The sequence below is a fragment of the Lates calcarifer genome, unplaced genomic scaffold, assembly GCF_001640805.2.
Source record: "Lates calcarifer isolate ASB-BC8 unplaced genomic scaffold, TLL_Latcal_v3 _unitig_1631_quiver_445, whole genome shotgun sequence".
Taxonomy (NCBI): domain Eukaryota; kingdom Metazoa; phylum Chordata; class Actinopteri; family Centropomidae; genus Lates; species Lates calcarifer.
The window spans coordinates 267,619-292,790 of NW_026115660.1; the positions used below are offsets into that span (position 1 = coordinate 267,619).

The 25,172-nt window shown below is 43.6% G+C and overlaps 2 protein-coding genes and 1 long non-coding RNA gene across 3 annotated transcripts; 2 read left to right on the forward strand and 1 right to left on the reverse strand.

Moving 5' to 3' along the window:
- Positions 1–153: 153 nt before the first annotated feature.
- Positions 154–10,217, forward strand: map1lc3a (microtubule-associated protein 1 light chain 3 alpha). Its single transcript, XM_018686364.2, has 4 exons — positions 154–353; positions 3,094–3,149; positions 5,229–5,335; positions 7,536–10,217. Exons 1-4 carry the CDS (start codon positions 314–316, stop codon positions 7,696–7,698), a joined length of 366 nt encoding a protein of 121 aa, XP_018541880.1. The 5' UTR covers positions 154–313; the 3' UTR covers positions 7,699–10,217.
- Positions 10,218–10,732: 515 nt separating this feature from the next.
- eif6 (eukaryotic translation initiation factor 6) lies at positions 10,733–16,288 on the reverse strand. Its single transcript, XM_018686362.2, is given in 8 exon segments — positions 10,733–11,969; positions 13,283–13,467; positions 13,685–13,807; positions 13,809–13,862; positions 14,689–14,864; positions 15,142–15,227; positions 15,790–15,926; positions 16,160–16,288. Coding segments are annotated over 7 exon segments (741 nt in total). The 5' UTR covers positions 15,897–15,926; positions 16,160–16,288; the 3' UTR covers positions 10,733–11,959.
- A 4,026-nt stretch (positions 16,289–20,314) lies between these two features.
- On the forward strand, positions 20,315–25,019 carry LOC108889743 (uncharacterized). Its single transcript, XR_001962044.2, has 3 exons — positions 20,315–20,607; positions 23,805–23,965; positions 24,082–25,019. It is a non-coding gene; the product is annotated as an uncharacterized LOC108889743 (long non-coding RNA).
- Positions 25,020–25,172: the final 153 nt, after the last annotated feature.

Sequence of the window (25,172 nt, forward strand, 5' to 3'; positions counted from 1 at the left end):
ATATGCTCTATGAGAATTAGTGGTTTAAGTGAATGTTACTGTGTTATTAACAGTTTATTATAGAAACTCCGACAGTAAAAAAAATGGTCAACGTCCCCTTTAAAAGCAGCGGATGACGTCAGCGGCTTGGTTTACTTGCTTTGTTTGTCCGGAGCTGTTTTGGCTTCAGCCCACAGACTGTATCAGACGGAGCGGGGAGACGACAGCAGACGATCCGCAGAAACCTCCACTGTTTTCTTTGTGACCGGGTTGCGTTAGCAGCAGCTGTACTGCACATTCATCAGGCTATAACTGTGTAATAACACTGACAGAGATGCCGTCCGACAGACCCTTCAAACAAAGGAGGACATTTGGTAAGAAAACACCGAGGTAGTGTTGTGTTGTGTAGCTACAACAACAGCTGAGCGGAGGAGCTAGCCAGCTAGCCGGCCTGTTAGCCACCTAGCTTACTGGGTGACAAGTGTAGTTACATGGTGTTTACTGGTCTGTTATTATATTGTAATATCGCAGCCGTTAAGTGTCTTAAAGCGGGTTGAAGCCAGCTTTTATTGTTCATATCGATAACAACCAGGGGGAGACGCTTCTGGGCGTCAAGTTAGAAGGAATATTTATTTTTTACTGGTTTTTCACACAAATGTAAAGTTAAAAAAAGAACATATCAAGTCTTAACTAAATGTCATCGACGGGCAGTGTCTTGTTTTTTCCTCCTGCAGATTTTCCCTCTGGTTGCTAATGCTCAAAAGCCATCTGGGTCAGTGTGGTCACATTAGCCTTAGAGCTAGCCTGGCCTGCCATTAGCAGCTTTTACTCAACTGGATAAGCTAGGTAGACTGAATAAGCAGTTAACATTTAGTGTTTGCTCAAAGGAAAACAACATGTGCTGACACATTATCCCAGTACACGTGTTCAGTGATTTATGTTGTAATTTGAAGCCAAACGACGGCCCCTTTGCTGGGTAGGGAGGAGCCCAGACTCTGTGCATTGCATAATCTAGCCATACAGAGAAACAAGGGATGAGCAACAGAGTCATGGTTGGGACGGAAAATACCCAGTTTACTGTTGTTGCATCTGGTTTGCAATAACCTCCTTATTAAAGTTCTTACAGTCAAGAATGCAGAGTCAGCTCAGTGATCATGTTTCATGGTGACTAACCAGCCCTGTTGACCGGTTTTATTGTGTGGTTCACTGCTGTTTGTCACACTGACACACATTACTGTGGTATTATATAACAATAAATGACCTTGACCTGAGTGAATAAAGTTAACTGGCTGAGTTAAAGGGTTTAGTAAATAGTTAGATACAGAGTAGGATTTCTTAACTAGGGGGTGCAGGCTTGTTAACAGTGATACCACACATATGACGTGTAATACAGTGTCTTTAACACAGGGCGAGGAACCAAAGTCCCTGGTTGGGTCTCGGGCCAAAGTATAATATTTCTTCTTTTGATAGCAGGAATAATAGAGGCCAGTTGTGATAGTAGCTTTTAAAAGGCTGGATCAGGGCTGGGCGATGAAACAACAATTATTAATAAGATGTTGATATAATTTTCCTTGATAGAAATATAACAAATGGTTGATAAATGAGCGATATAAGTCATTTGTGTGCTTCAATAGTATGTGAACCACAAACTGACAACCACATCTCAGGGACAGAGGTATACATTTCAAAGGTTAGGTTTTAGATTAGTTGGATTAAAGTTTATCGTTATAATTATTTTTCTGCCTCAGATTAGTGAAATGTTTGTCACATTCTGACCATAAGGAAAATTTGAATACCACAGTTAACCATCTGCTTTCTTCAGCTTTCACTCAGGAGCAAAAATCAACCTTTTATCATTTTTGACCATATCACCCAGCCCTAAGATGGATACTGTAATAATAATAATAGGTGGGGCACTGACTGCTTTGAGGCAAAGCCAGAGAAAGGAACTGTACACATAACAAAGAGTAATATTGAGTTATCTCATCTGTGATAGTGTTTTGTTCTGCCGAGTAAACCCACAGGATTTCTAACAAAAACACTAATATTCCAGTAATTAGCACCAACCAATCCCATTGCAGGCTACGAAGAACATCCCCAGACCTAAACAAAGAAACCATTCACACGTCTAAACGTTCTCTGAGCTTTGAACCCAGCCAGTGTTTAAAAAACAGCTGAAGTTTTTCTCTGAAATAGGGCAGTAGGCTATTTAGAGAGGACAGTGTGTGCTGTTAAATTATACAGTGAGGTAAAGCTCAAACAGGTACTGAAACAACAGGAAATTCTGCAGGAATTTAAGGGCACGTTCGCAAATACACAAATCATATGCAAAGATGTGAAACATATAAATTTAGTCCACAAACAACACAAGACAACCAGGAGGAGGCTAGACAACATGATAAACATCACAGACCAGAGTCAGTGATAACAGCAAACCGTCCACTCCTCCTGTTCTCAGGGGCTGGCAGGGTGTGGATAATGTGGACGCTAAAAATCTCTGTTACCAGCAGGAGCATCCTATCATTACAGAGTCTAGCTGTGTCTGGACACAACACTGACCTGCTGCTGTTCTGGGAGACGTTTTTTTATTTTCATCTGAACGTGCAGTTTGTCACTTCCTGTGGATTTCCAGACAGAAACCAAACCCAGTGCCAGAAATTAATTTGGCCAAACAGGCTCCCTATCAGGAGGAACATATTTTCACATTTACATATTTCCTGGTTTTTGTTGGAGGAAAGATTTAGAGGCTCACGCATTTTTTATTTGTATTGTGGTTATTTATATCTGTGTGTTTCTTTAATGAACTATTCAGACTGCTTAACCTGAAATGGGCTCTGAATAAATTGGATTTAATTTGATAAGCCTGGAAATAATGACATGATTTTACAAAGTCTTAAATTATGCATCTGTGCTTGTTTGTCCTCTGTCCCAAAATAGAGATACAGTATCTTTTAATAAAGTGTTTTCTCTGGCTCACTTTCAGCTGCAAAAGCCCAAGCCATACTTTTATATTAGCAGATGAGTCAGAGCTTAATATGTGGTAGAGACGAGTTAAAACGTGTATTTCTGAGTTCGAACTTCTTGTTTACAAATTGTGTCTTTTGTTGTCCACAGCTGACCGGTGCAAAGAGGTCCAGCAGATCCGTGAGCAGCACCCCAACAAGATCCCTGTAAGCTGCTGTTCAGATCTGATTTCAACACACACCACATCTCACTGCGCCTCAACACACACCAGTCATTGATGTAGCATGTCAAAATGTGCATATGTTCTGCCTGGGCTTTTGAATGTCAGTGACGTATCCTGAGGTTAGTGACGTGCAGGAAGCGAATGAGGCAAAAATATAAAGTAGAGAGCAACAAAAAAGGCCATTAATCATTTGACAGAACTGCTGTAAATGTGTTTGGTCTCCACTGTGAGCGAGTGCTCTATCACGGCACCAGTTTGATGGTACATTATCATTATGAGGTTAATATTGCCAGTCAAATATCTAAGAGTCAGTACTGTACTTTAATAAATGAAGATGAGTTTTATTTTACACATGGGACTTAATCTGTAATAAAACATGGTTCACTGTCTTTATGAGCTGACAATACATCTAACATAGTTGCTATGTGTTTCAATGAGGTGTGTGTTTTGGCCAAATGTAATAATATAATATAATAATAACTTTATATTTAGGGGAAATATGCTTAGAAGAGAAGATTAAAACCTCTCTCATTTCTGTACTATAGATATAAAGCTACAGCCAGCAGCCGCTTAGCTTAGCTTAGCTTATCTTAGCATAAAGACTAGAAACAGGGACACAGCTAGCCTGGCTCTGTCCACAGGTAACACATCCACCTGTGAGTAACAGCTTGCTGTTTTATGAGCGGCTAAGCGCAGTAAACCGACTGCAGGCTGCGGCTTTATAAAGAGACAGATGTGAGAGTGCCATCGATCTTTGCATCTAACTCGTGGTGTGAGAGCAAATAAGTTTATTTCCCCAAATGTTGAACGATTCCTTAGTGAAAATATTAACAGCATCCTTAAACCTTCATCAGGAAAATCAGAGTGATGAAAAATGTTCTCTCAAGTCATTATGATCATAATGACCAATCAATCATAATGCTACTGTGAGTGTATTAATGTCTTTATACTGCTGGGTAGATTGTGAATTTCCCTCTTGGGATCAATGAAGTCTTATATTAACCTATTATAATACATTATAATTTATTTGCTGATTATATTTTGTATTATTAATCTGATAGAAATGTAGTGGAGTTAAACGTGGAATAATTGCCTTTTTTTATAGTAACGTAATGAAAGTACTTAAGCAAATAACTACACTTGTATGAAAAAGTTTTCATCTTTTGTCAAACTTAAAATTTTAGGGAAAAAAATTAACATAATTGTGGCATGTGCAAAAGTTTGGACACCCCACTAAGTCAGTACTTCGTAACCCTCCTCCGGCTCAGAGTCTTTGTGTTTTTGATCATCAGACATGTAGATGAAGAATCTGCTGATATTTAGGTGGAATGTGCCACTGGCCGTCAAACCCCCCAAAGCAGAACGTTTCCTCCCCCACGCTGAGCAAAGTTCTTTTCAGGTCCCCAGCACTTGTTTCCAAAATGGCTCTGGCTCATCCAGATGCTGTCGTACAGACTTCAGACACAGACTTTTGTGATGAAGTGGCAGGTAAGGTTTCCTGCTGGTGGCTGCTCCATGTAGACTCTGTTTGTGTGTCAGCATTGAACAGTGAACCTTCCTGCACCTCCTCTGTTTTTGTTTCTTTTGTTCTACCTTTCTGCCCTGCAGACGTTCTCAGTCTCCCACATCTGGTCTTGACTCCCACAGTTCCCCCTAACTGCCAGTTCTTAATGACATTTCCACACCCTGGGGAAATTTCAAGCTGGAAGCACTTTGATATCTCTTCAGAGCCTGTTCTTCTTTGTAGCATCAGTTAGCTTCATTTTCAGATCCTCAGTCAGCGGCTGAGAGGAGCCCAGCTTTGAAGAATCAGACAAGTTATCATCAGCTGATAATTCTTCATCTGTCCAAACAAGTCAATTAAAGCTTAACAAGTTAACAAAGTTCTGAGAGTTAACAAGCAGAAAGGTGTCCAAACTTTTGCACATTTCACAATCAGTTGAATTTTAAAAAATAAAAATGAAAAACAAGCTCATTTTCTTCTTCAAAAATCAACAAAATGCATCCAGCCTGGTCGACAGCAGACTGGTTTACAGTGTGCTGTGTTTTGCGGCTGCTGCAGGTGATCATTGAGAGATATAAGGGAGAGAAGCAGTTGCCTGTTCTGGACAAGACCAAGTTCCTGGTACCTGACCACGTCAACATGAGTGAGCTGGTCAAGATCATCAGGTAAACAAAGACACACACGCATACACTGCACCAACATTAACACACACTCTGCAGGTTGTAATAGGTTACTGAATTGGATACGAGTACAGGTTAAGTTCACAGAGGTGTTGGTATGTGGTATATATTTGGAGCTAGTCCACCATAATGTAAGTTGAAGTGTGTGTGTTTGGCATCTTGCTGAGGCTGCAGCTGACTGAGTTCGTTTACAAGCAGCTTCAAACCGAGGGGGTGAAAAACAGAGAAGCGGCGTACATTCAGTTATAAAGTAATGGGCAGTAAATGAAGATTTTATTGTCCCACGGTGCAGAAACACCATCATATATCTGAGGGGGTTGACAGGGTCGCTGGTCATTATTAACCTTAAAGGCCGATGAGGCAGAAATATGAAGGCACTTGCTTTGATGATGTAAATCAGCCACATAAAGTACACTGACCACAGATTCATCGTTCATGAAATGCTCAGCGTGTTGTAGATCCCTCTGTAGCACTGAGAAATGTTGGGGGCAGACGAGCACTGACCCAAAAGTGAAGGCTGGGGGTGGAAAGTGAGGAGAGAAAGAGGAGACTGAGAGGAGGTGAAAGACGAGAAAGGGAGCTAAAAATGAGGGCAGATCTGAAACAGGGAGCGACTACAAAAACTCTGAGATCTGTCATTGTGTATGTGTGTGTTCTGAGAACGAAATAAAATGCTTCAGTGCATGAATTCAAGTTAGTTCTGTGATTTCTACAATGAAAAAGGTCAGAGTGACACGTCAGTCCAAGTGATTAACAATTACTGTAATACAGTTTGTACAGTTACAAATGGATGATAAATGGTACATGTACAGTTTGTGGTATTAAACAGAGCTGAAACAACAACAGCTATTTTGATATCGGATTATTTTCCCAGTAAAATACCAAACATGGCTCCAGCTGTGAGGATGTGCTGCTTTTTCTGGTTTTTAATAATTGTAAACTGAATATTTTTGGATTGCACGCAGGCATTTTTTATTATTGTCTACATAATTAATTATTTGAGAAAATGGCAGATTAATCAATAATGAAAATAACTGTTACCTGCTCGTAGGACAGGTTGTAGTCCGTCTCATTCGACTCTGGAGTCTGTGTCCAACTGTTCAGAGTCATGTGTGACAGAGAAAAGCATCAGTGTTTGATTATCAGAACAGCCACTGTGATTAGTCAGTTAATCAGAGCAGCTGCTTTCATAACTAATCTTGCAGCTGAGAATCAGGAGTCTTTGCACTGTACAGTCAGTTGATAGCAGATTAAACTGGACGTCTCCTCCTTCATGTGCTGGGAACTTGTCTGACTGTGTTATCTAGAAGAAGCCTGAGCGCCAACATTTAAAGCAGCCGGCAGTTCAGTGTGTTACATTAGATTATGGAGGGAAACACAGCTGTCAAACCGGTTTACTGTTTTCTCCCTCATCCTCCCTCTATAGTCATCATATTCACCAATAAAACACAGATCGATCATCAGTTCTAATTAACCAGGTCTGACCTGTAAGGAGCTCAGTACTCAGAAATCCTACAGTTTGAAGCAACACTGAACTCAGAGTCACTCACCTGTAGATGAGAATCACAGCTGTAGTGAGGTCAGTTTCAGTCCAGGTTGGTTACAGTATATTTAACACAGCCACAGAAACTTCAGTAACATTACCCACTTCTCCAGCCTCCACTGAAAAGCTCAGTGTGTTCCAAACTGACTCCGACTAAATCCACAGGTTTCCTCTCTGCTCACATGTGAGCTTGTAAACAGGTGTGTGTGTGTTGGTTTGCACACATTCAAACACCTGCCTGCTGCTCTCCCATTGGTCAGAACCTCCCTGTCCTAGCTCACTCATTGGCCTGTGTTGGTTGGTTTGAAGGTCTGATTGGCTCTCAGACATGTCACTCACCTGTACCAGGCTCAGGACAGGCTCCATTACAAAACCCACACCTGTGACATTTGCCTAATTCTGTGACCTACATCCACTCTCTGCCTCGTTGTGTGAATGCTGCTAAGACTGAGGACATCTCAGGCAAAGAGCAAATACATGCACCTGACTGCAGTCACAGTGGAAGAAGAACAGAAACAGCACAAACAAGTTGAAGCACAAACTAGTGACACCCAAAAACACCTGACGTTAAAAATGAATGGCTCCTTACCTTTTCTTTTCCTGTGTCTCATCTCATCCTCGCCCTCACCCCACCCCACCCAGGCGTCGGCTGCAGCTGAACCCCACGCAGGCCTTCTTCCTGCTGGTCAACCAGCACAGCATGGTGTCAGTGTCCACACCCATCTCCGAGATCTACGAGCAGGAGAGAGACGAGGACGGCTTCCTCTACATGGTCTACGCCTCGCAGGAGACCTTCGGCTGCTAGGGAGGGAGAGGGGGGCGGGGAGGGAGAGAGCGGGACATCTTCAGGTGCTGGGAGATTGGGGGGGAGAGGGTAGAGGAGGGGCGCTTGAGGGGAAAAGAGAGGTATGTGGTATCAGAACCGAGCAGAAACCACCAAACTCCATGATCCTCTCCACTTTGTTGCATTGCAGGCCCACGTAGCAACACCCAGTCAGTCAGTGTACATGTGACAGACACCCCCTGTCCCTCTCTCTCTGTCGTAGTCGAGCACCTTTTACATATTGGTCAGTAAGTACAACACTAGCTACAAAAGCCAGAGGACATCCTGTGTGTCTTTCCTGCCCTCAGAGTTAGAAATCAGAATCCTACCTGTGACAGCTCTGAGTGCTTTATTTTACTTCTTGGTCCTGCTCCCACACAGACCGAAGTCTCTTATTTTGAAAGGGTGGGACAAACCAACCAATGACTTAGGAGTTTGGAAGCTGTCTGTAAAGTTCCACAAAAGCGCTATTGATTGATTTTCATCCTTTCAGCTCTACATATACATGTATTAGATGAAGCTAAACTTGAAACCAGGCGGTCGCTTGCAAGCCGGTCAGAGTTCAGGATGTAATTTGAAGCTTGGCTGATGAAGTCACTGATACTGCTTAAGATATGTACGCAGGTGAAACACAGCACAGCACAGTGTGGTTCATAACTATCCAGTAATTTGCTGTGTCAGTCTATATCCTCATCATTGCAACAGCAGTAGTAGAAACTAGAAGACAGATTGGTAGTGATCGTTGTTTTACCTTTTAACTTTTTTAACTCACGTTTTAGTTTTTTAATTCTCGTCTCTCGTTTGAAATATTAGCTGTAGTTTAGTTTGTGTTATATAACTAGTTCAGAGTTTGTTTTAATCATACATTTACCGTCAGCCTGAAGCTCAACTTGCCAACTCGCTACTGGCTACAGAGTAGCTGACAATCAGGCTAAAAATGACTGTAATCCTGGGGAAGTTATTAGCATCTACAGTTTAACACGTGCAATATTTATCCTTTCACGCTCTTGCAGGTTTTAAAGACACATGAGAACAGCAGCACTGTTGGGTAACGCTGTTAATCAGATATGTTCAGTCTTGGTTGTGATCTGCCTTCAACACTACTCCACCCCCTCCTCTGTAAAGCTACTGAACGTAGCCACACGCTGCTACACCTGGTCCCTCAGGTCAGCATCCCGTTAACAGCCGTTATTCACACTGGTGTTTATGTCTTTTTGCCCCATAAGCACAATACACCTTAGTATCACTACTCACCTGTCTTTCTGCACAGGGCTCCACCCCCCACCCCCCTACCCACACCACACACACACATATTTAACCACATGTAATGTCGTAACCGATCAGGTGAAGCAGATTTAAAGGCCTATCCAGTAGATTTTAGGTGGTGGGTTTGAATGGAAACACGAGGGATGCTCTCTGCTCCAACAGTTAAACGCTTGCTTGCTTTTCATGCTTGTTTGGTTTTGTTTTCAGAAGGATCGTGTTTCTTCGAGTAAAATAACATAAAAACACACAAATGCAGGAAATGAGAATTTTAGAAGGCAAGCCGTTCTCAAGCTTGAAGCTGACACTGTTGGTGAGGAGTGGCAGCACAGGAGGAGACACTGCCTCCACAGTGGGGAAACAACGGGTCACAAGCAATTACACAGGGATGATTACAGGACAGGATGTTTGTGTTTTGACACACTGTGAGATTTTTTTCTGGCAGACATGGACAGTGCAGTGAAATGCCAATAAAATGATCCCATTTTGTATATTGAGCAAAGCTGACGCCGCCTGTGCTGGGAGCCAGGATGTAATCAAATCAGCTGAGGTGAGCTGAACCAAGACCCTGATTTAATATCATTTCTCCACCGTGAGGGCGAGGTCTCCTCCTGGCCTCGTGCTACACAGCTTGTAAGATTGCAGCGTGTGTCATGGTAGCATAGAGTTGAGCATTAGACATAATAACATGTATTTAATGTAGGAAACGAATGAGCTTCTTTTGCACATAAATTAATACAAATATAAAAAGGAGTTGGCATAGTTTTTTTTTTTAGAAATGACTGTATCTATATAATAACTATCTCTTCTTTTTGTATCTGCTCCTCTTCAGTAGAGCTGCTGCTCTTTATCTGTCCGTTTGTCTGTCTGCCTTTGTTTAATAAGACTTTTTAGACAAAAAAGGTTATGATGCACTACAAACGTTGCATGTTTTGACTTTTTTTTATAAATGTATATTGATTTTACGCTATAGATATAATTGTATTGTTTTATTTAGAAAAAAAATCCAAGTCTTTTTAGGTGTTTCCCAAACCAAAAACTGAAAATAAGTGTATGTGTATGTTTGAAACAAACAAAAAAAACTGTGTGCGTATAAACGATCATATAATCGAGCTGTATTACAAAGTGTGTTTTCTCTAGGCTTTCTGACATTGTCACTATTTGGAGGGGTGTACATAGATGCATTGCTACAACCTTATTCAAAGCATTTGCCAATAAATAAAAAAGTTGCCTTTAAACAGTTTGTCTTGTCGTCTGTTTTGAACTGAAGGAGCCTGGACGTGTTTTTCATCGGCTCCTTCATTTGTTACATGATGTCTAGTGTTTGCCAGTAGATGACAGTAAAGACCAGCAGGCATTAGCATGAGGAGAAGAATACATTCATGTACAAATACTCCTAAGTAGAGGTTCTGCAGTAAGATGTTGTATGACTGATCAATAATGATCGATTTCACTATCAATGAATCTGCAGAGAAAACAACGCTCGTCACAACTTCCCAGAGTCCAGTGTTACGTCTTCAAATGTCTTTCCAAAAGTACAAAACTAAAATGATTCCAGTTTACTGTGAAATAGGAGAAGCTGTGAAGTTCCAGAGGCTGAGAAGTTGCAGCATTTTTTCCACCATCTTTGCTTCATAAACGACTGAAATTATTCACCTGTAATCGATCAATCGACTTGTTGTTTCAGCTTCACTGGAACGACTTCTGATCCTACTGGATTTTCAAGACTCCTCCAAAGAACACATCGAACAGATAAAAAGAGGGTGATTTATTTTATTTTACGAGACAGAGGAGACGAATTATTGTTAAGAAATATCACCAGGCAGAGAGAGACTCGAGTCTCCCAGTTTTCAAGATCAGAATCTGTTTGTCTCATTTCACACAGTCATCTGTTGCTTTTTCTGCCTCTTCTGTAAACATTACATACAAGACCACTGACACTGAAATCACTCTATCATACCACATGTAGTACACTGTCAGTCTGCTGGACATCACACTGTCAAATCGAGTCATTTCAGACTTCAGAAATGAAGCTTGTTACGCGCTCGTTCAGAGAAGTTATCACCTTCAGAAACACTCAACTTTACAGTAACGTTTTCTTACAGTTTCCTCGACAAAAGCAGCAGAGGGTTACATTCTTCAAGCATCAGATAAATGTTGATAGCTGGGATGGTGATGGTGATACACTTGGCAGTTTAGAGGTGGGTGTGTGTTGATGGGAATCCCCTCCAGCTGCAGGAGTGACAGGAGCTGTCACTCTGAAGCATCAGGGAGGTGATTCTGTCAAGGCAACTGGCAGTTTCCCATTAGGGTTAAGAGATATATCCACAGCACCCACCCACAGAGTTCAGACATGTTTTTAATGATGCAGGCACAGACATCTGTTTCATTTGAACTGGTTTTAGCCTGGGTCACTTCTGGTTTAACCAAACTGGGAGAAAAAGTTTCATTTCATTTCTACCTGTTTGGTTAAAGGTATCTTCATATTATCAGGCTCCTCATCGTGTGTGTAAATAAATGGATTTTCAGGCCGTTTTTGTTTTTTCACCCTTTTCTGCATCATTTGTTCCTGATGAATCAGAAGGCCTCCAGCAAACCTATCACCACATTAACGACTTTAAGCCTCTGAACAACAGCCTCTGCCAATTATCTCCACCGGTCCCAGTCAGGATTAAAGGTGAGGAGGTGCATGGACAGCTCAACCTGTTTCTACTGCTCAGATATTTTACTCTGATGAAGAAAGCGGTGCTAAAAATGACTGAGGTCACGGGAGCAAAGGTTTGACAAAGATTCAACCAAATGTATAAAATGATCATGGGTCTGCAGCTGCAGCTGGGAGCTGGGACCTCTGAATGAGAGTGAACTGTACTGTGTGGAAGGAGGTGTTTGAGGTTTGAGGTCCAGCAGCCTGGCGTCTTCAGGTGTGAGACCAGGTGAACTGCAGCACAGCTCCTCGGTGGCAGGAAACTGCAGAGGCGGCTTACGCCATGCTGATGGGAAACAGAGCAGAAACAACATTTAATGGCTTACTGTACTCTTCCTGTAACTACATGATATTTTCAGAATAAACAGGAGCAGGGTGAAAACTGGGAAATGGCCTGTTCCTCAGAATGAATTGATTTTTGCTGCTGAGAGAAGCAGAGAAGCAGAGATGAGCACAGACAAACACCACTGCTGCCATTTCTGTGGAGAGATGTGAAGCTGCAGGTTGTACAGACAGAGGTGGGTGAAGGATTCATGAAAACCTGCTGGAACCAGAACCACAGATAATCTGTCAACTGGAGATTAAACACCTGATGTTCATCTGATTTTAATATAAAAACAAAGAGGCCGCTCATCATTTTACATTTGCACTCCTGAAAGATGGGAGGTAATGAGGTGTGTGTGTGTGTGTGTGTGTAGACTGTAGTTAGGATCAGCTGCAGACCATCTGACGTCAGTCTGGGCTCATAATCTAAACTATTTCTATAAGAATCATTTGTTTGTTTCAGGAGAAAAGCCATGACCACAGACACAGAGGACAGAAGAGCACAGCTACCACACTATCAATTATTTAACCAGTTATTAATCCACCTGATGAAGCTCTTTGAGCGCAGGTGGAGGACAGAGGCTTTTTACAGCTGTCTCTCTGACAACAGCTGCTGCAGCTGAAAGCGACGCTGTGAGACTGAACCAGGACAGAAATCTTCTAAACTAAAGCTGAACTTGCTGCCCATAAGGAGTCAATCTGGAATCAACCTGAGCATTATGGGTAAACACGCTGTGTCCACCTGAAGGACTTTAAATCTTTTACAGCAACAACTCGTCTTGAATTTCAGAATCTTTTCTAAAGGGACAGAGCTTGAAATGGATGTGAAGGTCATCTGCATCACAAACTGAGTCAACATCAAGCGTGTGGGACGTGTGTGTACTAAGTGTATGTTCATCGTACACACTGCGAAAAGTTAAACTGGGCTGAAAGTGGTGAGTAGTTACACAACGAACAGATAACAGCCTGTGTGTGTGTGTGTGTGTGTTCATGCATCACACAACTGCAGAGACACCTTTCTCTGGCACACATGATAATTTTATACAGTGTCTGTATGAGAGTGTGTGTGTGTGTGTGTTGGCTTGTAAGTGAGGAGCAGTGTGTGATGAATATTATGAGTCAGTCTGTCTCAGATGTAGGTCAAAGCAGATCTGAGCTCAACTCTCAGTTTATTTCAACAACTTTTTACGACTGACAGAAATGAATGTGTGTGTTTACAGCTGATAAAATAAACTGGAGAGTGTGTGTGTGTGTGTGTGTGTGTGTGTTACTCACCTGTCGATCAGCGAGTCCCTCATGCTGGTGGCGATGGCGGAGGGCTGTGCTGAGTCGCTGAGTCTGAAGACGCTCTCGATGACCGACAGCTCGGTGCTGGTGGTGTCCAGGCCGCAGAACGCACACCAGTCGTTGACCACCATCCCCGCCGCGATCACCTCACTGCCCCGGTTCACCGTACCAGCCTGGACAGGAAGCGAGCGTTCGAAACCTGACTCATTTACCATCAGGTCAACATTTCTGCTGATATTCTGTGCTCAGTGCTAACGAGCTAAACTACAACAGTAAACACAGGGAAGAGGCCTGTCAGCCAATCACAGTGAATGTTCCAAAATAAAATGAAATATTCAGAGACTCTATAACGAGTCCGGCTTCTGAACCCTGACTACCCAGGACACTCACCACTAGGGGAACTTGCAGCAGAGACGACAGCTCGTCCTGATCTTCTATAGACGTCTTTGGGTGGACCAGGCCTCCCTGGTTACTGAATGTACAGTAGGAGCCGACCAGGACCTGCTCCGCTACCAGTCTGACGGAAGACCTCCACCTTCAGAGTGTCTGCAAGGATCTCCTCTGTCTCCTGGAGGGAGGGAGAGACACAGCACCATTTCAGAGGTTTCCTGCCATTTGTCACTGAGATATCATCATTTCCTGTAACATTACCAAAGCATGTGTTATTCTTCACGTCAGCTGGAGGTCTGCTTTAGTCCTGAAATAACAATCTGGATTCCCTGAACCTGCTGCCATCAAAGACTGAAAGGCCTGGAACTTTCTCCAGCTGAATACTGATAAGACTGAAGTGCTGCTCATTAGTCCTGATCATATGTCACCAGTTAAAGCATTCAGTCTGAGGCTGAGAGTTTCTGATCAATAACTCAGCTTGAGTCAGAACATTAACAGTCTTATTCCATCTCTCTCTCCAGGACTCAGAGACACTGCCAAGGTTAAACCAGCGCTCCCAGAAACCATTCAGGCCGTCACTTCCTCTCACTCTGATTCACTTGCTGGATGATGCAGCAGCTGTTGGTCTCCTGTCGGTGCAGAACACAGCAGCGAGGCTCCTCTCTCACCACACACCTGGCTCCCTGTTGGTCTTAGAATTCACTTTAAGATTTTATTGATTGCTTTAAATCCCCAGAAGGTCTGGCTCTGCTTTCTCTGTCAGATGTTTGAACTTGTTATTCTGCACAGACCTGACATCCACAGTCAGACGATTATTATTATGATGTTAGTGTTGCATTTTAAAGCCTCTCTGGTATGAACTGAACTTTGTATCATTCGTTTTGAGCATACATCTCTCTGTGCTCTGTGCTCTGTTTCTCTGTTTGACCATCACCTCAAATTCTACTTTCTGTGCTTGCTCTGGTTCTGCTGCAGAAATGAAGCTGTGTGTTTATCTGTCTCACCCGGTCGAGGTCGGGGTGGACCAGCGCCACGTAGTCGTTGCAGGCGATGACGTTGCCGAGAGCAGACAGCCTCTCCTCCACTCTCTGGATCCTGACTGCGTCTGGCAGACAGTTTCTGATGTGCTGCAGCTCCTGGTCTGTCGTGTTGTTGGGCACCAGAAGACCGTGACGGTTCCCTGATCGCAGGACAAACAGAGACAATGTGAGCAGAGCAGAAGTGTCTGTGCTGGTGATGTTTGTGTTTCAAAACCTGAGCTTTTGTTTCTGTTTGGTCTGTGGAGATTAGATTAGAAAAGATGAGCGTGAACAAACTCAGGGATCAGAAACGTTTTGCAACAACAAGGACAGAGATCAGGAGATACAGACAGGTGTTCTCCTACAGGATCGATGCTGCAGAGATTAACAGCAGCTGATTTACGTACATACACGTGACTGTTTCAGAGCATTACTCACCCACACACATCCTCCCTATGATGCGACAGCCTGCTATGGAAGCGTGAACCACTGGGATGGTTTCTGACAGTTCTCCTTCAAACACACTGCGGACACACAAACAACAGCCTGTCATTTACTGCAGCACACACTGATCCCTGTTAAACTGGACTGTCTGTTCTGTCCTGAGCTGCCTGGCAAACACCAAGGAGCCCTTTATGTAAAATCCCAAAAGTTCCACCCAAAATAAACTGGGCTGCATGGTGATCGTGTAATACTCAACATTTCTAATGACTGAAATCTGATCACCATGTAAAGAGTCCCTAAACGCATCCTTCAGCTGAGTTACAGCCTGTTTTCTCTTTTCCAGCCAAGACATGAGTGTTTCCTGATTATATATTCATGTCAGAGACAGGAGAACGGTCTCTGTGGAAACCTGCACAGAGACATAAATAAAGGAATGCAGCCACGTCACTTCCATTCATAACAGAGAACACTAACACTCACTCCACCCTGTTTAATATCGGACCATGTCACCTGCACATAATAAACAGAATAACTAACTCTGTTGTTCACGTGACTGAAACTGGCCCATTAACAGACACAGATTACACCTGATGTCATCAGCCACAGAGACCCTGACACGAGCTGCACAGGTGAAGCCCTCACCTGTAGAAGTTCTCAGAGCCTCCGATCGCCACCAGACAGTAGGTGTTGGTGAGTTTGGCGAAGCAGCCGATCTCATTGTTTTTCTCAAACGCTGCTCTGACAGCCATGATGACGGAGAACAGGCTTCACTGCTGATCCTGGAACAGCAGGAAAAACACACTCACACATCATACAATCATCTCATTATCTACGGGTTGAACACAGCTAGCTCTTAGCTAAATAACGAGCTAACCAGTTCACCGTTCGGCTCCTGGCGAGGAGAAAACTTCCGGTTAACACACATTTCAGAGCCGAGCAGCGTCGACTCAACTCACAGAGAAAATTCAGCTCATTAAAAACTCCTGAGAGTCAGTGAAAACAGGAAAATTACCAAGAGCAAGTTTCGTGGCCTCCAAACGTGCTTGGTGCTTCGCTTCAGCCCCACGTGTTGACTTCCGCTTCGGGTTTAACGTGGTGACGCAAGGACGTACCATACGTCATGAAATCACGTTGGTAAATGTGTTGGAGCTCCACCTCCGCTGACCTGATGGTAAACATGAACTGTGGAGACTAAAGTCACTTCACTCAGCTCAGATTCAAAACTTTATTTAAATCTGAGACACCTACACACACCGTTTACTCAGCTATGTATACATGACTTTACATTAGTGTTGACACACATGAAAACACCTGGGGTGATGCGTTCAGGTGTAATCACACCTGCAAAGCCTGCTGGAGATTTTATGTCTTTGTGTTATTGAGAACCATGGACGTAGAGCCGCCATATTTACAGCTTTCTACACAGTTCTGGAAACAGACATGTTGGAGAAAACTGTGTGAATGACTGATCATCATATTGACCCCACACACATATCAAGAGCAGTAAAGGCTAGAACTGAGGTTATAAAACAGCCTTCCCAAAGTCCTGACTTAAACCCTGTTTAGACTGTGCTGAAGAAACTGTGTCAGAAAATGGACCAATTTAGTTAAAGTGCACCAACTGTGTTAAGAGGAGCAGTCAAAGATTCAACCAGAAACAGCAGCAAACAGAACCTAAAAATGGTCACTCAGCAGATTTGGTCACATTTTCAGACGATCCATAATAAATTCACCAAGGTCCAATAAAGATTCATGTAGGTTTTTTAGATGGACTCCAGTCATTCCATCATAGCAACATAAGAGCTGTAGAAATGACTGGAAACTCAGGATCAAACAAGACAGATGATAGAAGAAAGCCAGAGTGTAAAAGAAGGATTTTTTTGGTGATAAAAACATGCAATAAAAAACATGCAATAAAAGTATCAGTCATCTACAGTATGTACAGAGACAGTGGCTGAGCGGTGACGGCAGAAATGCCACAGGAACTTCTTAAAGTAAGTGAACAGTTTTTGTTTGCCCTCAGCATTGAGATGCAAACCGTCCTTCCGGAACAAATGATTCTCAACTTTTCCGAATCGCAGAAACAAACTGTTCGAGCGCAAGAAGGCCACATTGGGCATGTGTGAGACACGCCACGCCATCTGTGTGTTGCACTGCTTGATCAGTTTTTTGGTGTGGTCATCGTCAACTGGTCGCGGCAAAAGCTGCAGATACAGCGACGTACATCGTGTGCTGGCGGTCGCGCTGAATCTCGTGGATCAGTGCAGTCATCAGTGTAACAAACATGTCAGGCCTCACTCCTCTGGAGACGTCGTTGGTTCCGATGTGGATGACGACCAAAGCTTCTCCTCGGATGTCATCAAAATGATGAGTGTGCCGCGCCAGACTCCTGGGCAGGACGGTGGCAGGATGCACAAACGCACTCACGTTGGGTATGTGTTCTGTGACCCCGCTGCAGATAAAATCACTGAGGAAACACACCTTCAGTCCTGTGATGACAAACACGAGCTGTTAGAGAGACAACCACACACCAGTATCACAGACACAAAGCACCAAACACACCACAACAAATGTAAGACCTACCTTTGCTGGGTGTAAAGGTTCTTCCTCCAAGTATACACACCACTTTGTCAGAGTCACGATCTAAACAAAACAACAAACAACAGTTACAACAATGTCCGACACTTGTTCAGTTCATTAACAACAGTTCAGATGTTTAAAACTAACTGCAGTCATACCTTTTAGTGAAGGAGCCATGGGTCAAACGTAGGTGCACACCTGAGAACAAGTCATAAACCACGCCCCCTTACATTTGGATTCAACAGCTGGATTTAAAACATGACCACAAGAAAACTAAAATAGAAACATCAGCTGGATGTTAACAGAACACACACCGTGTTAACAGAGACTTATACATGTTTATGGGGAAATGTATTTTGCTGAAGGCGCTCTGTCACACTGTGTGTGTCTGTTATTTTTAAAGGAAGATATTATGTTCAGGTGTTTACATTTACAAAACACACACAGAGGACAACTCATGAAAACATGAATTACTCTTAAATGTGCTGAACAAACAGAAGACATCATAGAATGAGGGAATCAAACCCAAACAGTTCCTTTAATAACCAGTTTCTCTACACAAACAATGTGCTGCGTGTTGGAATCTATCAGAAAGGAAAATATCTGGAACGAGCTGATTCTCTAAAGCTAGCTGAAGCCATGTTTTCACTCATACATGGCTGAGAAAACAAAAAGAAAGCGGCCGAGTAACAAAGTGAACGTTACTCTAACAGCAGCAGTTTCTAAATGACTTACTTTCCTCGTTAGGATGAAGCCCACCTGGGGAAAAGGTGAACGGAAGAAGCAGCAGCTTTTCAGGAGCTCTAACGGCCATTTAAACGACGCGCCACTGTCGTAATCAGTGACGTTCTTCTTCTTCCTCAGTTCTCGGCAGACCAGACGCCTCGCGGCGCACTGCTGCCCCCTACAGGTCGTGATCAGACTGCAGTTCTGAGCGACAGCCTGTTCTTACTGATGGATGTTTAATGTTTGTAGATTTCTAGAGAAGCACTCACACAAATCCTTCACAGTCGACGTGGCGTTTTATTTATTGGGTTCTCAGCGATATTAATGTGAAGTTTGAAGCCAGTTAATGATCTGCTGCTGTCGAGAGAGAAGGCAAGAACTAAAGAGAGGACACAAAGGAAGACAGATAGGACTGTGATTCTTCTATCAGTAGGAGAAGGGTCAACAAAAATCTCAGAGGTCGTTACAGCACAACAAATTACAGGTGTAAAATGACCATTCAAATAAATGAACTTTGTCTTTTTATCAAAACAGGAAAATATTTTACTGTTTACTTTCAGACATGCTTCATAGTTGTTGTATTGTGTTGGTTCAGTGTTGTCTATAAATGGGAAAATATGTAACGCTGAAAGCAGACATGTTGGAGAGGTGGAGGAGACAGAGTGTAAACAGACTGATCGTCATATTGGACTGATAATTCTAATCTGAATGTAGCAGCTGCACCAAGAAATGACTGGCACATGGTGTGTTGTATTCATGGTAATCCAGTCATTAGCATGTGGAACAGGCCGTCGTAGAGCTCATCGTGTTGTTAGGTGACCTGCCATCATCTGTGCATTCTTGGATGAAGCTCCATTATCAGATAATTACTGCTCTGTTATATGAATCCAGGTTGTTTGGTGATACACTTTCCATTCAACTGTAAAGTAACAGAACATGAAGTGTCAGCAAAGCTGAGTTTGATTAAAGTGCAACAAGTTATATTTCTGTTTTTTAAATAGACATTTTAATTTTTAGTTAAAAATTATAGCAGCTAGAGATTGTTTTGTTTGTACTGGAGATATTTTAGGAAATATTGATGGACTAACTGTGTGTTGTTCTTTCTGTACTGTGTGGTCATCTGTGTAGCAGGTAACATATAAATCATAAAAGATGAAGAGTGGTTAACATTCTTTTTGTTTACATTTGTTTACATCTGTCAAACATGGTGGTGGTTCTTGGGCACATACGGCTGCAAACAGATCGGACACACTGGTATTTATTGATGAGTCCATCATTGACAGAAGCAGCAGGATGAGTTCAGAGGTCAACAGGAACAACTCACACTCATTCAGCCAAATGCATCAAAATGCTCTTTATTTGATGATTTCCTGAGTGAACGTGCTGAAGCTCAGAGCTGAAGAATAAAAACATTCAGTCTGATTCCTGCTTTCACTCACTCACATTTCTCTCCATCAGTATTTTCATGCTGCTTCACAAACACTCCTGTTTTCAACCCAGATGCTCAGAGTGTGTGTGCGCGCGCGTGCTCGTCCCAGTGCTCGTGCATGAGCCACGGGGAAGAAAACATAAAACACACACACACACACACACACATCTCTAAGCCGTCTTCCCTCCTCAATAACCTGCATAGCAACTGCAGCCGTCCTCCTCCTTTCTCCTCGTGCAGCACCGGGATCGACACTCGGAGCCAATCACGTCGGCCCCACCGCGTGACGTCTTGTTTGTTGACACTTCCATTAGCTCGCCACCTGTGTGACGTCACTGCAGCAGGTGGGGGCGAGGGGAGGACGAACCGGAGCGGAGGAGGAGGAGGGGGCAGAGCATGGACGGAAAGAGAGAGGTCTCACTCCGCTCTGAGAATCTGGACCACTGAGACGTGTTGGAGCAGGAGCTGGTGGCTGGTTAGATGTGTGTAATGCAGGGAAGAGTTTTGTTCATCCAGCTCCTCCTCCACCACAGCGCTCACTGTTTTGTAGTTTGTTCTCTGTGAAGCACAGAGTGAGCCATCCTCTCGCTCAGAAACGATCTGTGCAGTGAGCCGCTCCGCCGACACGTCTGTCGGGAGACTCTGCCTGGAAACACCGCAAACTAATCGGAACCGGCGGCCGACAGAGACGGACGGGTCTCGTAGGCTACGTGGGGGTCGATTAGGTGGGAAAAATTCATTTCTGTTCCTGACAGCAGCTCACACACACACACACACACACACACACCGCTCTGTGTCTGTCTGTAGGCGGAGCTCCCTCTGTTGTAAACATGGCAGAATAAAACGCTCTGTGGTCGAGACACGTTACACTAACACATCATCAGCGTGTTGTGCTGTGTTTCCTGTAGGAGAGCACACTGTGATGAAGCACGGATTCAGTCTGACATAAAGGTCTGAGAGAGTGAGGAGGAGCTAGACTCCACTGAAGGCGACATTCACACTGAATAATGTGCAGCTTGTTTAGATTATGTTAAAAACTTCATTGTCCACATTGAGGAAAATGATCTGTCAGGGACCTCATCGCTCCAAATCCAGGAAGTGAGGTGAGAGAAGGGCTCGTTCAGGTTATTCTCCGTTTGTCAGGAAAACAGGGAGACGTGCTCTTTGTAAAGGTGACATGTTTAGCTTCATATTCATATTTGAGAAGCTGGAATCAGCAGATGTTGGTGTTTCTGCTTAAACAATAACTAAACTCCATCAGCTGAGAACATCCACTCCTTATTTACTGATGGGTCAGGGTGCAGGAGGAGGAATAAAGCTGAGGCACACTCTGTCTCTTTAATCAGATCAATAATGCAGAGAGGGGTGATTCATCTTCCAGCGTGAGCTTATTTATCTTAATTATTTCCTCGCCAGTGAATTTCATTCATGTCAAACGTGTTTCATTAACTGAAGGAGAGAAAACGTGAAGCACCATCCGGAACCTTCTATCATGAATTCATCCAGCCTGTTGTCAGAGGGGTCGTCCTCGGGAATCGAACTGCCAACCCTCATGGAAAAGAGAAGAGGGCTGAGCGACAGCGACCCTGCAGCTGCTCTCACATGGAGGCTTTGTGTTGGGTTGAGAGCAGAAACAGCCTGAGTTTATTTCCAGCTGAGGAGAGAAGGAGGCGCACGAGTCAAAACAAAACAATATCAGAGAGAAAGAGATGGGAGCTATATTTAGCTCGGCTTTCTCTCCAGCTGCGACTTGTGCTGCACAGACAGCTGGGGAGGGGAAGTGAGGCGACTGCGCTGAATGCTGATTGAGATGCTCTTAAGTCCATGAATGAAGCATGTGTGGCTCAGATTAGCCTGTTACATCACTTATCTGCAGCATCTCAGCAGCGTCGGGCCAATAAAAGCTTTATGTGGAAGGAGAATCATAAAGCATCTCCCTCAGATTTCTGTAAAGTGCTCGTGCTGTATTATTAACACATGTTCAGTTTTTATCGTTTATGTTTTAACTCGCTGTCCATCACCTGAGCTCAGGTCATTCACACAACACTCAGGCTCCTCCAGCTGTAAAGACACGATGTGAATGTCTGACAGATGAGTGCAGGTATACACATGCTACACCTACAGTGACCTGACTGCTGCTGCTCTGCTGTGGTTCATCTTGAATGTGTGTCCAGCAGAAGCTCCTGCTCTGATGTTATATTTAGGTCTGGAGTAAAGGTTCGACCCATAATCAGCTTTTATGTGAGAATTATCACAAGTCACTGCCTCACGCTCCGGACAGACGCTCGCAGCCGTTACACTTTGAGGGCAGTTACTTTCTCTTTTTAAAAGGCTCCTGACTTTACTGCCGCCCATTACTTCTACTCACTTATTGACACTCTGCTTACAATCTCCATTTGTCACTGTGCTGTGAATAAATCAGTTTTGGGAGTGTGAAAATATTCAGCAGCGTTTTGTTCCTGTTTATTCCACAGTCAGTGACAGAGATTTCCCAGCAGCCCCTGGGCCTGTGGCTCCTGTCTCTGCAGAGGAGACTAACACTGATGTGGACAGTAGGTCAGTCAGCTGATCAGCTGACATCTTGCTCAGATAACATCCATCCACTTACGACTGAGTACACCTGAGACAGGTCTAACAGTCAGAGAGCACAGGTCGTCAGAATAATTCCCAGTCAAATGTCAGCAAATGTCGAGTACTGCACATGAGAACGAAGCTGAAATACTTTTTTTGCCACTTTATACTTGTGTTCCACTGCATCAGAGAGAAATGCTACACCTTTGTGGCAGTCATGTTGGATTGTGGGTAATGTAGGCATCAGGTTCTGAGGAGGAGGAAGAACGCATGGAATAAGAATGTCTCCATATATGTCTGATTCTGATTCTGTCCGTCGTCAGTCCGTCAGTCCGGCAGGAACACAGGGCCAGATCAGGTACTCAGGTATCAGGATCTGAATCCTTTAGAGCTGCAGCAATAATCGATTAGTTCAGGGACAGGAAATTGATGAGGCTGTTTTGATAATCAATCAATGATTTTGTTCATTTTCAGGCAAAATCTCAAAACTGGTTTTTTTCTTTTTGTAAACTGAATATCTTTGATATAAAATAATAAAATCATTTTGAATATAAATCAACGCTTCATTTACAAACCAATAAGATGAGATCAGCTGAACTGATCAAACAGTGACTGTAAGTTGCAGGTTGGGATCCACTGGATCCATTGGAAACTTGATTGATGATAATTTGAGGATTCGTTCAGTAGCTGCTGCTGAGCTCTTTGTTTCCGTCCTGTTAGAATAACTCCTCGTCGCGATGCGTAATTTCCCAGCATGCATTACAGACCACCAGGAAAGCTTTCACGGCTCGCCCAGCGATCGTGTAAAGTGTTAAGCAGAGTAAGATGATCCCATCAGCTGCGTCCACTAAACTGATTGTGCTGTGTTTGATTGGATTGGCGTCCTGGACGGATCATTCTGGACAGGATTAGCGATGTCCGAGCTGATAACCACGGGCGAAGCTCTCTCCTCCTCTTCCTCTCTATCTGCATCTCTCTTCCTCTCTATCAGGGTCTCTCTATCTCTGTCCACTCTCTGTTCTCAGTCTCATTTCATCTCCCACTGCACACGTCTGAATGCAGCCGGTGTCTTTGTAAAGATTCAGCTCTGATCGTTCGTCTTTGGCTCCTCTTCAGTTTGACTGTGCAAATGGAAAGCTTCAAAACATGATTAAAAATAACTCCTGTCACTTCTCAGCCACTGAAACATGATCAAATATTTATTTAGAGACTGATTCACTCTCATGGCTGAACATTATAAAGCAGGCTTCAGCCAGAAACCAGTTAGCATAGCTTAGCACAGATGGAAACAGATATGGTTCAGAACAGAGACAGCTGACTGAACTGTTTCCCATTCATGACTGTTACACAGTGGGGATTACTTCAGTGTGCACCTGTGCCAGGTGTGACTCGCTGTGTTGATGATGGGAGGAGAGCAGAGCCAGGAGAAGAAGGCGGAGGAGAGAGAGGAGGAGCCTGAAAAGCCCCAGGAGCCCGTCAGTGCTGAGAGCTCAGACTCTGCTGCCTCTGAAGGTACACGCTCATACTCAGACGACGAAGTAACTGAGTACTTTTACTCATTTGTTAGGTACTTCACCTCCACGCTGCGGCTACTCGCTGCATTTTAGTAACGTTCCTTTCTTCCACAGACACTCCAGGAGAGCTGCCCCAGTGCAGGATGGGAAACAGGAAGGTGGACAACATGTGTTTCATGATCTCATGCACCAACTGGTACTGAACTGGTCCTGGTGCAGCAGCTTCATAGTGGACCAGAGGACGTTAACCTGAGGACGTGTGACCATGTTCTCCTGCGACGCTGCATTCACACACCCGCTGAAAATCCAAATGAAGCAGCCGCTTAAATCCCATGCTGCATTGCTTCACTGCTGCCGTTAAGAGGACGTGTTTAGAACATCCTGCAGTGTTGATGAACAGTTAGTGCAGCTCTCCTGATGGCTCCTGGTCTGAACTGTATTTTACAGCTCAGTGAATGAAAGCAGACGTAGACGACATGTGGCGACAGATTGAAACGCTGTGTGTAACGTGTGTGAGCTCTTAGATTCAGTATCATCTGCTGTATAAACTCTAGTCTAACCACTGTAAACAGACATGTTAGAAACGCTCCGTACACAGAGAGCAGCAGTGACAGTGTATCTGAGAGGCTGGTCAAAGTTAAAGATCCTCATCATGTTAATCAGTCTGTCTGCTCTGCTCGGTCAGTTCATCAACACAGCAGGTAAATAAAGAGAGAAGCTCTGATGAACTGCTTCTCTGAGTCTCCTCAGTAACAGAGAACGATTTCAGCTTCACGGCACTTTAGAAATCCTGTGTACACATTTAATTGTGTAAATAAAGTTTGTTCTAAACCTAAATTATTTTCTACAACAAAAGACACAGAACTCCACAGATTACAACTGTGTGTGTGTGTGTGTGTGTGTGTGTGTGTGTGTGTCTAACATTAGGTCTGGCTGATTAAAATCCCTCCAACAACGAGACGCATGAAGCTGTTTGATTTGTGTCTCATTATTTCTCAACATTGAATTTAACGTATTTAATGGACAAAATAAAAACATCCTGTACAAACTCATTACAGCATCAATTTAAATTTACCAACATCCACCTGCCTCATACTGTGCAGGTTCCTCTCGTGCTGCTCTGACCTGCTGAAGCAGCCGCTCCACAGACCTCTGGAGTCCTGTGCATCAGCAGCAACACGTTAGCAGCTGATCCTTTCAGTGCT